The following is a 10,838-nucleotide window of genomic DNA, read 5'->3' on the forward strand; positions in this document are numbered from 1 at the left end:
CGGTTTCAATTTGGCTACAAAAAGATTTTCAGTTCAGGAGCCAATGGCTACTAGGTATTTTTTTTAGTCTGGAGCACTGAGGAATATGCCATCCAATCCACAATCTCATCCCCTTTCTCCTCAACCATAATGTTGCGCCTTTCCAAAGCCAGCAGATACAACTGCAGCCTACTACTACTACATCTGGCCAGATAACTGGTGGTACTACTACTCAAATTCTGGCTCTGGGTCTTTAGTTTGGAACCCTTCCTTAGTCCTGATATTTTTTGGGCCTCTCAGATATGTTGTGCACAATACTGTGTATTGATGTAGTAAACATGTATATATGCTGCTAGTTTGAATATAATCCCTCCAATTTTTATTGGAAATGTGTGGAGACAGAAATAAGAGAAAACGGATTTAGGCCTAAATTCGTTATCACTCACAGATAATTTTATGTGCTACCCTGTGTATTGTTGTAGTAATCACGTATATATGCTGGTTTCATTAAATTGAACAATCCCCAAAATAATACAATTCCAACCATGTGGATATAAAATAAAGCAAAACAGATGATTAAAGGCCAGGCCTGATGCTGTTAACACTCACAGGAAAGTTACTACCCTAGCCTGTGTATGCTGGTTTCATTAAATTGAACAATCCCCCAAAAAAGAAGTCCATCCCATATGGATATACACTCACCTAAAGAATTATTAGGAACTTATAGGAACTGTATAGTTCGGGTTCGTACCGAATTTTGGGATGTCCGTGACAGGGACCCGAACCCGAACATTTTCGTAAAAGTCCGGGTTCGGGGTTCGTCGTTTTCTTGGTGCTTTTTGAAAGGCTGCAAAGCAGCCAATCAACAAGCGTCATACTACTTGCCCCAAGAGGCCGTCACAGCCATGCCTACTATTGGTATGGCTGTGATTGGCCAGAGCACCATGTGACCCCGCCTCTATTTAAGCTGGAGTCACATAGCGCCGCACGTCACTCTGCTCTGATCAGTGTAGGGAGAGGTTGCAGCTGCGACGTTAGGGCGAGATTAGGCAGTGATTAACTCCTCCAAAAGACTTCATTCAGAGATCGATCTGCAGCTGTGGATGATTGAACTGCTGCTATTCAATTGCTCAGTTTTTAGGCTGCCCAGAATGTTTTTCAGTCACTTTTTTCTGGGGTGATCGGCGGCCATTTTGTGTCTTGTGGTGTGCCAGCACAAGCTGCCCCCAAGTGCATTTAACCATCAATAGTGTGGTTATTTTTTTGCTATATCCTACATCAGGTGCTTGGCTGTGCTTGCTATTTTATTGAGGGGTGAAATACAATTGCCAAAATAGCAGTACCCTAAATCTGGTGTTTCAGCTGTGGCCAGCCAATTGTAATACTGTCTGCTGTCTGGCAAAGGATATTTTTTTGTTCTGGGTTGAAATACAATTCCCAACTTAGCAATTTCCTAAATTAGTGGTTTCTGCTGTATCAGGGCTACTTTAAATCTATCCATAAAAGGGTATATTAGATTCAAGGTGCACATAGGGTCATTCTCAATAACTTCACACACGCTACTGTGCATTTCCAAGTCGAATTCTGTCAGTAAACCTATACCTGTCACCCAGCGCCTAAATACTAGGCCTCAAATTTATATCCAGCTAAATCTGTGGTTACTGCTGTGCCTGTATTAGTGTAATACGGTACCTAAATAGATGCCAGAATAGTGTTAGGTGTCTGTAAAAAAAGGCCTGAATTTGAATTCAATACATGGGGCCAAATAATATTTTTGTTATTGTGGTGAACCCCAAAGGCAGCTTCAAGGAGTTCCCTGGCATGGCACTTCTTCAAACAATGTGCTGACGACAAGACCCGAGTGGTTTGCACGCTGTGCCATCAGAGCCTGAAGCGAGGCATTAACGTTCTGAACCTGAGCACAACCTGCATGACCAGGCACCTGCATGCGAAGCATGAACTGCAGTGGAGTAAACACCTCAAAAACAAGGAGGTCACTCAGGCTCCCCCTGCTACCTCTTCTGCTGCTGCCGCCTCGGCCTCTTCCTCCGCCTCTGGAGGAACGTTGGCACCTGCCGCCCAGCAAACAGGGGATGTACCACCAACACCACCACCTCCGTCACCAAGCATCTCAACCATGTCACACGCCAGCGTTCAGCTCTCCATCTCACAAACATTTGAGAGAAAGCGTAAATTCCCACCTAGCCACCCTCGATCACTGGCCCTGAATGCCAGCATTTCTAAACTACTGGCCTATGAAATGCTGTCATTTAGGCTGGTGGACACAGACAGCTTCAAACAGCTCATGTCGCTTGCTGTCCCACAGTATGTTGTTCCCAGCCGGCACTACTTCTCCAAGAGAGCAGTGCTTTCCCTGCACAATCAAGTATCCGATAAAATCAAGTGTGCACTGCGCAACGCCATCTGTGGCAAGGTCCACCTAACCACAGATACGTGGACCAGTAAGCACGGCCAGGGACGCTATATCTCCCTAACTGCACACTGGGTAAATGTAGTGGCGGCTGGGCCCCAGGCAGAGAGCTGTTTGGCGCACGTCCTTCCGCCGCCAAGGATCGCAGGGCAACATTCTTTGCCTCCTGTTGCCTCCTCCTCCTACTAGGCTTCCTCCTCCTCTTCTTCCACCTGCTCATCCAGTCAGCCACACACCTTCACCACCAACTTCAGCACAGCCCGGGGTAAACGTCAGCAGGCCATTCTGAAACTCATATGTTTGGGGGACAGGCCCCACACCGCACAGGAGTTGTGGCGTGGTATAGAACAACAGACCGACGAGTGGTTGCTGCCGGTGAGCCTCAAGCCCGGCCTGGTGGTGTGTGATAATGGGCGAAATCTCGTTGCAGCTCTGGGAATAGCCGATTTGACGCACATCCATTGCCTGGCGCATGTGCTGAATTTGGTGGTGCAGAAGTTCATTCACAACTACCCCGACATGTCAGAGCTGCTGCATAAAGTGCGGGCCGTCTGTTCGCGCTTCCGGCGTTCACATCCTGCCGCTGCTCGCCTGTCTTCCCGCTCACCGCCTCATATGCGACGTGCCCACCAGGTGGAACTCCACCTTGCACATGCTGGACAGACTGTGCGAGCAGCAGCAGGCCATAGTGGAGTTTCAGCTGCAGCACGCACGGGTCAGTCGCACTGCGGAACAGCACCACTTCACCACCAATGACTGGGCCTCCATGCGAGACCTGTGTGCCCTGTTTCGAGTACTCCACCAACATGGCCAGTGGCGATGACGCCGTTATCAGCGTTACAATACCACTTCTATGTCTCCTTGAGAAAACACTTAGGGCGATGATGGAAGAGGAGGCGGCCCAGGAGGAGGAGGAAGAGGGGTCATTTTTAGCACTTTCAGGCCAGTCTCTTCGAAGTGACTCAGAGGGAGGTTTTTTGCAACAGCAGAGGCCAGGTACAAATGTGGCCAGCCAGGGCCCACTACTGGAGGTGAGGAGGAGGAGGATGAGGATGAAGCAGGGTCACAGCATGCTCGGGCCCATCACTGGTGCGTGGCTGGGGGGAAACGCAGGACGATGACGATACGCCTCACAGAGGACAGCTTGTCCTTACCTCTGGGCAGCCTGGCACACATGAGCGACTACATGCTGCAGGGCCTGCGCAACGACAGCAGAGTTGCCCACATTTTAACGTGTGCGGACTACTGGGTTGCCACCCTGCTGGATCCACGGTACAAAGACAATGTGCCCACCTTACTTCCTGCACTGGAGCGTGATAGGAAGATGCGCGAGTACAAGCGCACGTTGGTAGACGCGCTACTGAGAGCATTCCCAAATGTCACAGGGGAACAAGTGGAAGCCCAAGGCGAAGGCAGAGGAGGAGCAAGAGGTCGCCAAGGCAGCTGTGTCACGGCCAGCTCCTCTGAGGGCAGGGTTAGCATGGCAGAGATGTGGAAAAGTTTTGTCAACATGCCACAGCTAACTGCACCACCACCTGATACAGAACGTGTTAGCAGGAGGCAACATTTCACTAACATGGTGGAACAGTACGTGTGCACACCCCTCCACGTACTGACTGATGGTTCGGCCCCATTCAACTTCTGGGTCTCTAAATTGTCCACGTGGCCAGAGCTAGCCTTTTATGCCTTGGAGGTGCTGGCCTGCCCGGCGGCCAGCGTTTTGTCTGAACGTGTATTCAGCACGGCAGGGGGCGTCATTACAGACAAACGCAGCCGTCTGTCTACAGCCAATGTGGACAAGCTGACGTTCATAAAAATGAACCAGGCATGGATCCCACAGGACCTGTCCGTCCCTTGTCCAGATTAGACATTAACTACCTCCCCTTAACCATATATTATTGGACTCCAGGGCACTTCCTCATTCAATCCTATTTTTATTTTACCATTATATTGCGGGGCTACCCAAAGTTGATTGAACCTCTCCTCTGTCTGGGTGCCGGGGCCTAAATATATGCCAATGGACTGTTACAGTGGTGGGTGACGTGAAGCCTGATTCTCTGCTATGACATGAAGACTGATTCTCTGCTGAGTCACTGACATGAAGCCTGAATCTCTGTTATGGGACCTCTCTCCAATTGATATTGGTTAATTTTTATTTATTTTATTTTTATTCATTTCCCTATCCACATTTGTTTGCAGGGGATTTAACTACATTTTGCTGCCTTTTGCAGCCTTCTAGCCCTTTCCTGGGCTATTTTACAGCCTTTTTAGTGATGAAAAGTTTGGGTCCCCATTGACTTCAATGGGGTTCGGATTCGGGACGAAGTTCGGGTCGGGTTTGGATACCGAACCCGAACATTTCCGGGAAGTTCGGCCGAACTTCTCGAACCCGAACATCCAGGTGTTTGCTCAACTCTATTAGGAACACCTGTTCTATTTCTCATTAATGCGATTATCTAGTCAACCAATCACATGGCAGTTGCTTCAATGCATGTAGGGTTGTGGTCCTGGTCAAGACAATCTCCTTAACTCCAAACTGAATGTCAGAATGGGAAAGAAAGGTGGGCTACAACAGCAGAAGACCCCACCGGGTACCACTCATCTCCACTACAAACAGGAAAAAGAGGCTACAATTTGCACGAGCTCACCAAAATTGGACTGTTGAAGACTGGAAAAATGTTGCCTGGTCTGATGAGTCTCGATTTCTGTTGAGACATTCAAATGGTAGAGTCGAATTTGGTGTAAACAGAATGAGAACATGTATCCATCATGCCTTGTTACCACTGTGCAGGCTGGTGGTGTAATGGTGTGGGGGATGTTTTCTGGGCACACTTTAGGCCCCTTAGTGCCAATTGGCCATCGTTTAAATGCCACGGGCTACCTGAGCATTGTTTCTGACCATGTACATCCCTTCATGACCACCATGTACCCATCCTCTGATGGCTACTTCCAGCAGGATAATGCACCATGTCACAAAGCTCGAATCATTTCAAATTGGTTTCTTGAACATGACAATGAGTTCACTGTACTAAAATGGCCCCCAGAGTCACCAGATCTCAACCCAATAGAGCATCTTTGGGATGTGGTGGAACGGGAGCTTCGTGCCCTGGATGTGCATCCCTCAAATCTCCATCAACTGCAAGATGCTATCCTATTAATATGGGCCAACATTTCTAAAGAATGCTATCAGCACCTTGTGGAATCAATGCCACGTAGAATTAAGGCAGTTCTGAAGGCAAAAGGGGGTCCAACACCGTATTAGTATGGTGTTCCTAATAATTCTTTAGGTGAGTGTAGAATAAACATAAACGGACGATTGAGGCCTGACGCTCAATTTTCCGTTATCATTTACAGAAAAGTAGGTGCCCAAGCCTATGTATTGCTATGCTACTGATCACCTATATGCTGGTTTAATTAAAGTGAAATTTACCTACTCAATAAAATAAAATTTCAACTGTGTGGAAATAGAATTCACGGAAACGGGCAATTGAGGCTTGACGTTCAAGTTCTCGTTACTATTCGCAGGAGATAACTCGCGTAAGGCTGCCAGTTGGCCAGAGGACACACAAATAGACCCGGTTGGTGGCATCCTATTAGTTTGGTAATGGTGGAATAGACAGTGTCCGTCTCTCAATAGGTACAGCTGATAAATACAGAGTTGCAGCTAAAGGGAATACCGGATGGATTCCTGCAAATTAGGGATCCTAGAATCCAAGCACAAACATCTACTGTTATAGAGCAGTGAGGGCTGGGCGAGGGGCATGTGTATGCTAGTTGCTGTGTGTTTTATGAGTATCTTCATGTCTTTAGAGAGCTCATTTCCTTCTTCCTGGAAATCTATGTGAACTATTGTGTTTTTCTATATAGTCAGTTCCTCAAAGATACTGTAACCGTTATGAAGGACCTGGACTGGAACCATGTTGGCCACCTGGTGTGTTGGGACCATACGCTAATGTACACTATAGTGTGATACGCACACTGCATGTTTGCAGCCATGGAAGGATATGTAGTATCGGCTACAAAGAACCATGCATGCGCATATCAACCAAAAAAGGGCATCCCAATAAATATAACTAGTCATACCGTACCAAACAAAGCAATATCACCAAATTGTACGAGAACCAACATACCATGATAAAACTACCATCTTTATTGAGAATTCATGTTAAAAGTATATAACAAAGTCACATAAAATACAGAAAAAAAAATAATAAGGAGGGTGAAGCATGCTTACACGGTACAGATAATCTCAAAATCTAACCAATCAATAGACGAAAAGGCAAGTGCTGAGACAAAGCCATTGGTGAAACGCGGGTCGGGAGTGGTGGGTGAGCCGTGTTGCTACTTTTGCTATGTAAGGATCCTAGTGGTGCCCTTCAGTGTTTCCTTTTTCATTTGCCTTTACTACTTTTGATTGATTAGATTTTGTGATTATCTGTACTGTGTAAGCGGGCTCACACTTCTTATTATTTATCCATAACTTATGTGGCTTTATTATGTATTTTTTACATGAATGTTCAATAAAGATGATAGTTTTATCACGGTATCTTGGGTCTAGTACCTTTTGTAACATGAATGCGCATAGTAGCATCCTCTCAGGGAATGGTGCAACCCTATGTGAAATTCCTAGGTGCGGCAGGCTATGGCAAGGAGTAGAGACCTATAGATACATTGTAAGACAGGCCATTCTTGTGTAACCAAGGGCTGCAGCAATTCAAAGAGGAGAACCCTCTTAAAGGCTGCATAGCCAGAAGATTGTGAGAAGATCCAGACAACATCTCCAGCTTTCTCATTATACAGAAATAAAACATATAATACTGGTGGATAAAACAAGACTGAACACAAGATCTTCACAGCCTCCTACAGATCATATGGGGACATTTTATGAGACCTTAACTCCATCTACCTGATCATCCTGTGGGACATTGTGATGTTCTTCAAAATCATCCTGTGGGAGAAGAGGACTGGGACAGCTCTCCGGTGTTCTTCTTTCTTCCTTAACTGTAGGAAACACATCCAGTGACTGAATTCATTCCTTACATACAGATAATGAGAGGACTTGTGTATTTAGTCAAGTCTATTACCTGGTGGTGTAAGGGGCAACCGGTCCTCCATCATGATGTTCTTGTACATATCCTTGTGTTCTTCTAAATACTCCCACTCCTCCATGGAGAAATAGATGGTGACGTCCTGAAATCTTATAGGAACCTGACAACACAATGATACAGTCATCACCCAGATCCCTTCATAGTGTTCCTGTATAATGTCCCAGCATTCCCACCTCTCCAGTCAGCAGCTCAATCATCTTGTTGGTGAGTTCTAGGATCTTCTCTCTACTGATTTCCTCATGTATCAGGGGGTGAGGTGGAGGCCCCATGATTGGGCTCAGGGTTCTTCCCCATCCTTCAGATACAGGGGCCTGACAGCGCTCACTAGAGGTCTTCTTCACTACTGTGCAGTCCTGGTTATGGAGAGACACAGTAATAAATATCACTCCATACATCTCCAGAGTCCCTCACCTCTCCAGTCATGGCCACCTGTTAGTTACATAGATAAGATGATGTAATGTGACATCATCAGAATCTCTCACCTCTCCAGTAAGCCGGAAGAGGATCTCTAGGGTGAGATTTATTATACTCTCCGCAATCTTGTCCGTGTCCATCCTTGATGGGTCAATCAGGAGAAGGATCTTATATCGAAGATACCCACTGAGCGGATCCTATATTGTAGGAACCTGAATGGAGAGAAGATGAGACGATGTAAAATCCTACAAAATCCCATGTAAAATACAATTACTGGAGATAATAAAGTGTAGATGTTGTGTTCTCTCCCTTTATAGCCGAGGACCAGCACTATGATGGTGGAGGAGGCAGGACACAAGAGGCCGGGACCAGCACTATAATGGTGGAAGAGGCAGGACACACGAGGCCAGAGACCAGCACTATGATGGTGGAGGAGGCAGCACAGGAGGCCGGAGACCAGCACTATGATGGTGGAGGAGAGAGGACAAGAGCTGGGGACCAGCACTATGATGGTGGAGGAGACAGGACACAGGAGGTCGGGGACCAGCACTATGATGGTGGAGGAGGCAGGACACAGGAGGACGGGGACCAGCACTATGATGGTGGAGGAGAGAGGACAAGAGCTGGGGACCAGCACTATGATGGTGGGGGAGACAGGACACAGGAGTTCGGGGACCAGCACTATGATGGTGGAGGAGGCAGGACACAGGAGCAGGGGCCCCTTCTATGATGGTGGAGGAGGCAGGACAGGAGCAGGGGCCCCTTCTATGATGGTGGAGGAGGCAGGACAGGAGCAGGGGCCCCTTCTATGATGGTGGAGGAGGAAGGAGAGGAGCAGGGGCCCCTTCTATGATGGTGGAGGAGGCAGGACAGGAGCAGGGGCCCCTTCTATAATGGTGGAGGAGGCAGGACAGGAGCAGGGGCCCCTTCTATGATGGTAGAGGAGGCAGGACAGGAGCAGGGGCCCTTCTATGATGGTGGAGGAGGAAGGAGAGGAGCAGGGGCCCCTTCTATGATGGTGGAGGAGGCAGGACAGGAGCAGGGGCCCCTTCTATAATGGTGGAGGAGGCAGGACAGGAGCAGGAGCCCCTTCTATGATGGTGGAGGAGGCAGGACAGGAGCAGGGGCCCCTTCTATGATGGTGGAGGAGGCAGGACAGGAGCAGGAGCCCCTTCTATGATGGTGGAGGAGGCAGGACAGGAGCAGGAGCCCCTTCTATGATGGTGGAGGAGGCAGGACAGGAGCAGGGGCCCCTTCTATGATGGTGGAGGAGGCAGGACAGGAGCAGGGGCCCCTTCTATAATGGTGGAGGAGGCAGGACAGGAGCAGGGGCCCCTTCTATGATGGTGGAGGAGGCAGGACAGGAGCAGGGGCCCCAGGAGAAAAGTCCTCCCAGTCCCAGTACCCGGCCTCCAGCCTCCGTCCCATCACTTACTACAGGAGCCTCCAGTGTCCTGCTCTGTCCTCTCACTCCCGCCCCCTGCAGGTCACTGCTGATAGGTATCTAGGAGGGGGCTGAAGGGAAATTCTGATATATAATGTAACCAATGAGTGACGGTGAAATCCCTGCAGCAGTTACGGAGTTTACCAGTTGCTGCCTCTTGTACAGAGGAGACCAAAGGGTTAATGTCCCCTGTGCCCCAGTTTGGGGGGCCGGACAGTCCGGTTTCCGGGCTCCCTGTGGCTGACTGAGGGGAGAAGCGCCCGCCGCCCCCGCTCACCTTCCATTCACAGAGTTCTTCCCTCTCCTCCCCTGTGTTTTTCGGCGGAGGCGTGGCTTCAAGTGGTTTGGGGGCATGGTTTTGGGCGTGGCTGGTGAGGTCCGGCTTTCTAGGGTAAAGCCAGTGGCCATCCTCTGCCCCAGTAATCCTGACATACAATGGCGGTGACTGTACACATACCTCCACTGGCACCGCTGGACACTGCATGCATGTGGAAGGTGGAAGAGTTGTGGGCTGAAAGGACCTTTCATGATGTCACGACCATGTGATCATGTGTGGGAGGAGTCAGGCTCCAGGATGCGCTTCTGCAGGTGAAGGAGGTAAAGGACCTGTGATGATGTCATGACCATGTGACCATGTATGGGAGGGATCAGGCTCTAGGCCGTGCCGCTGGAGGGAGGGGCTAAAGGACCTGTGATGATGTCATAACCATGTGATCTTGTGTGGGAGGAGTCAGGCTCCAATCTTCATGAACCTGACACAAACACGTGTGTTCTGCTCTGAGAGGAAGAGAAATGAATGAAACACTCCGGCGTAGACGTACAGCCCGGACTGAATGAAACGCTCCGGCGTGGACGTACAGCCCGGACTGAATGAAACGCTCCGGCGTAGACGTACAGCCCGGACTGAATGAAACGATCCGGCGTAGACGTACAGCCCGGACTGAATGAAACGCTCCGGCGTAGACGTACAGCCCGGACTGAATGAAACGCTCCGGCGTAGACGTACAGCCCGGACTGAATTAAACGCTCCGGCGTAGACGTACAGCCCGGACTGAATGAAACGCTCCGGCGTAGACGTACAGCCCGGACTGAATGAAACGCTCCGGCGTAGACGTACAGCCCGGACTGAATGAAACGCTCCGGCGTAGACGTACAGCCCGGACTGAATGAAACGCTCCGGCGTAGACGTACAGCCCGGACTGAATGAAACGCTCCGGCGTAGACGTACAGCCCGGACTGAATGAAACGCTCCGGCGTAGACGTACAGCCCGGACTGAATGAAACGCTCCGGCGTAGACGTACAGCCCGGACTGAATGAAACGCCCCGGCGTAGACGTACAGCCCGGACTGAATGAAACGCTCCGGCGTAGACGTACAGCCCGGACTGAATGAAACGCTCCGGCGTAGACGTACAGCCCGGACTGAATGAAACGCTCCGGCGTAGACGTACAGCCCGGACTGA

General features: G+C 49.4%; 1 protein-coding gene and 1 long non-coding RNA gene across 4 annotated transcripts in view; both read right to left on the reverse strand.

Moving 5' to 3' along the window:
- Positions 1-7,740, reverse strand: part of LOC122931447 (zinc finger protein 436-like) — a 101,723-nt gene extending 93,983 nt beyond the window's left edge. Inside the window, exons 1-3 of the mRNA XM_044285519.1 lie at positions 7,692-7,740; positions 7,495-7,618; positions 7,317-7,411 (exon numbers count right to left, since the gene is read on the reverse strand). Coding sequence (XP_044141454.1) covers positions 7,317-7,411; positions 7,495-7,618; positions 7,692-7,715 — 243 coding nt within the window. The 5' untranslated portion in view covers positions 7,716-7,740. The remainder of the gene's footprint in view (positions 1-7,316; positions 7,412-7,494; positions 7,619-7,691) is intronic.
- Positions 7,741-7,812: 72 nt separating this feature from the next.
- On the reverse strand, positions 7,813-9,949 carry LOC122930738. Of its 3 annotated transcripts, none has more exons than XR_006388165.1 (3): positions 9,834-9,949; positions 8,001-8,144; positions 7,813-7,871 (listed from the first exon to the last, which is right to left on the reverse strand). It is a non-coding gene; the product is annotated as an uncharacterized LOC122930738 (long non-coding RNA). The 3 variants fall into 3 exon arrangements; XR_006388164.1 differs by lacking the exon at positions 9,834-9,949 and adding an exon at positions 9,654-9,766; XR_006388163.1 differs by lacking the exon at positions 9,834-9,949 and adding an exon at positions 9,521-9,642.
- Positions 9,950-10,838: the final 889 nt, after the last annotated feature.

Source organism: Bufo gargarizans, chromosome 3 (assembly GCF_014858855.1).
Source record: "Bufo gargarizans isolate SCDJY-AF-19 chromosome 3, ASM1485885v1, whole genome shotgun sequence".
Lineage (NCBI taxonomy): Eukaryota > Metazoa > Chordata > Amphibia > Anura > Bufonidae > Bufo > Bufo gargarizans.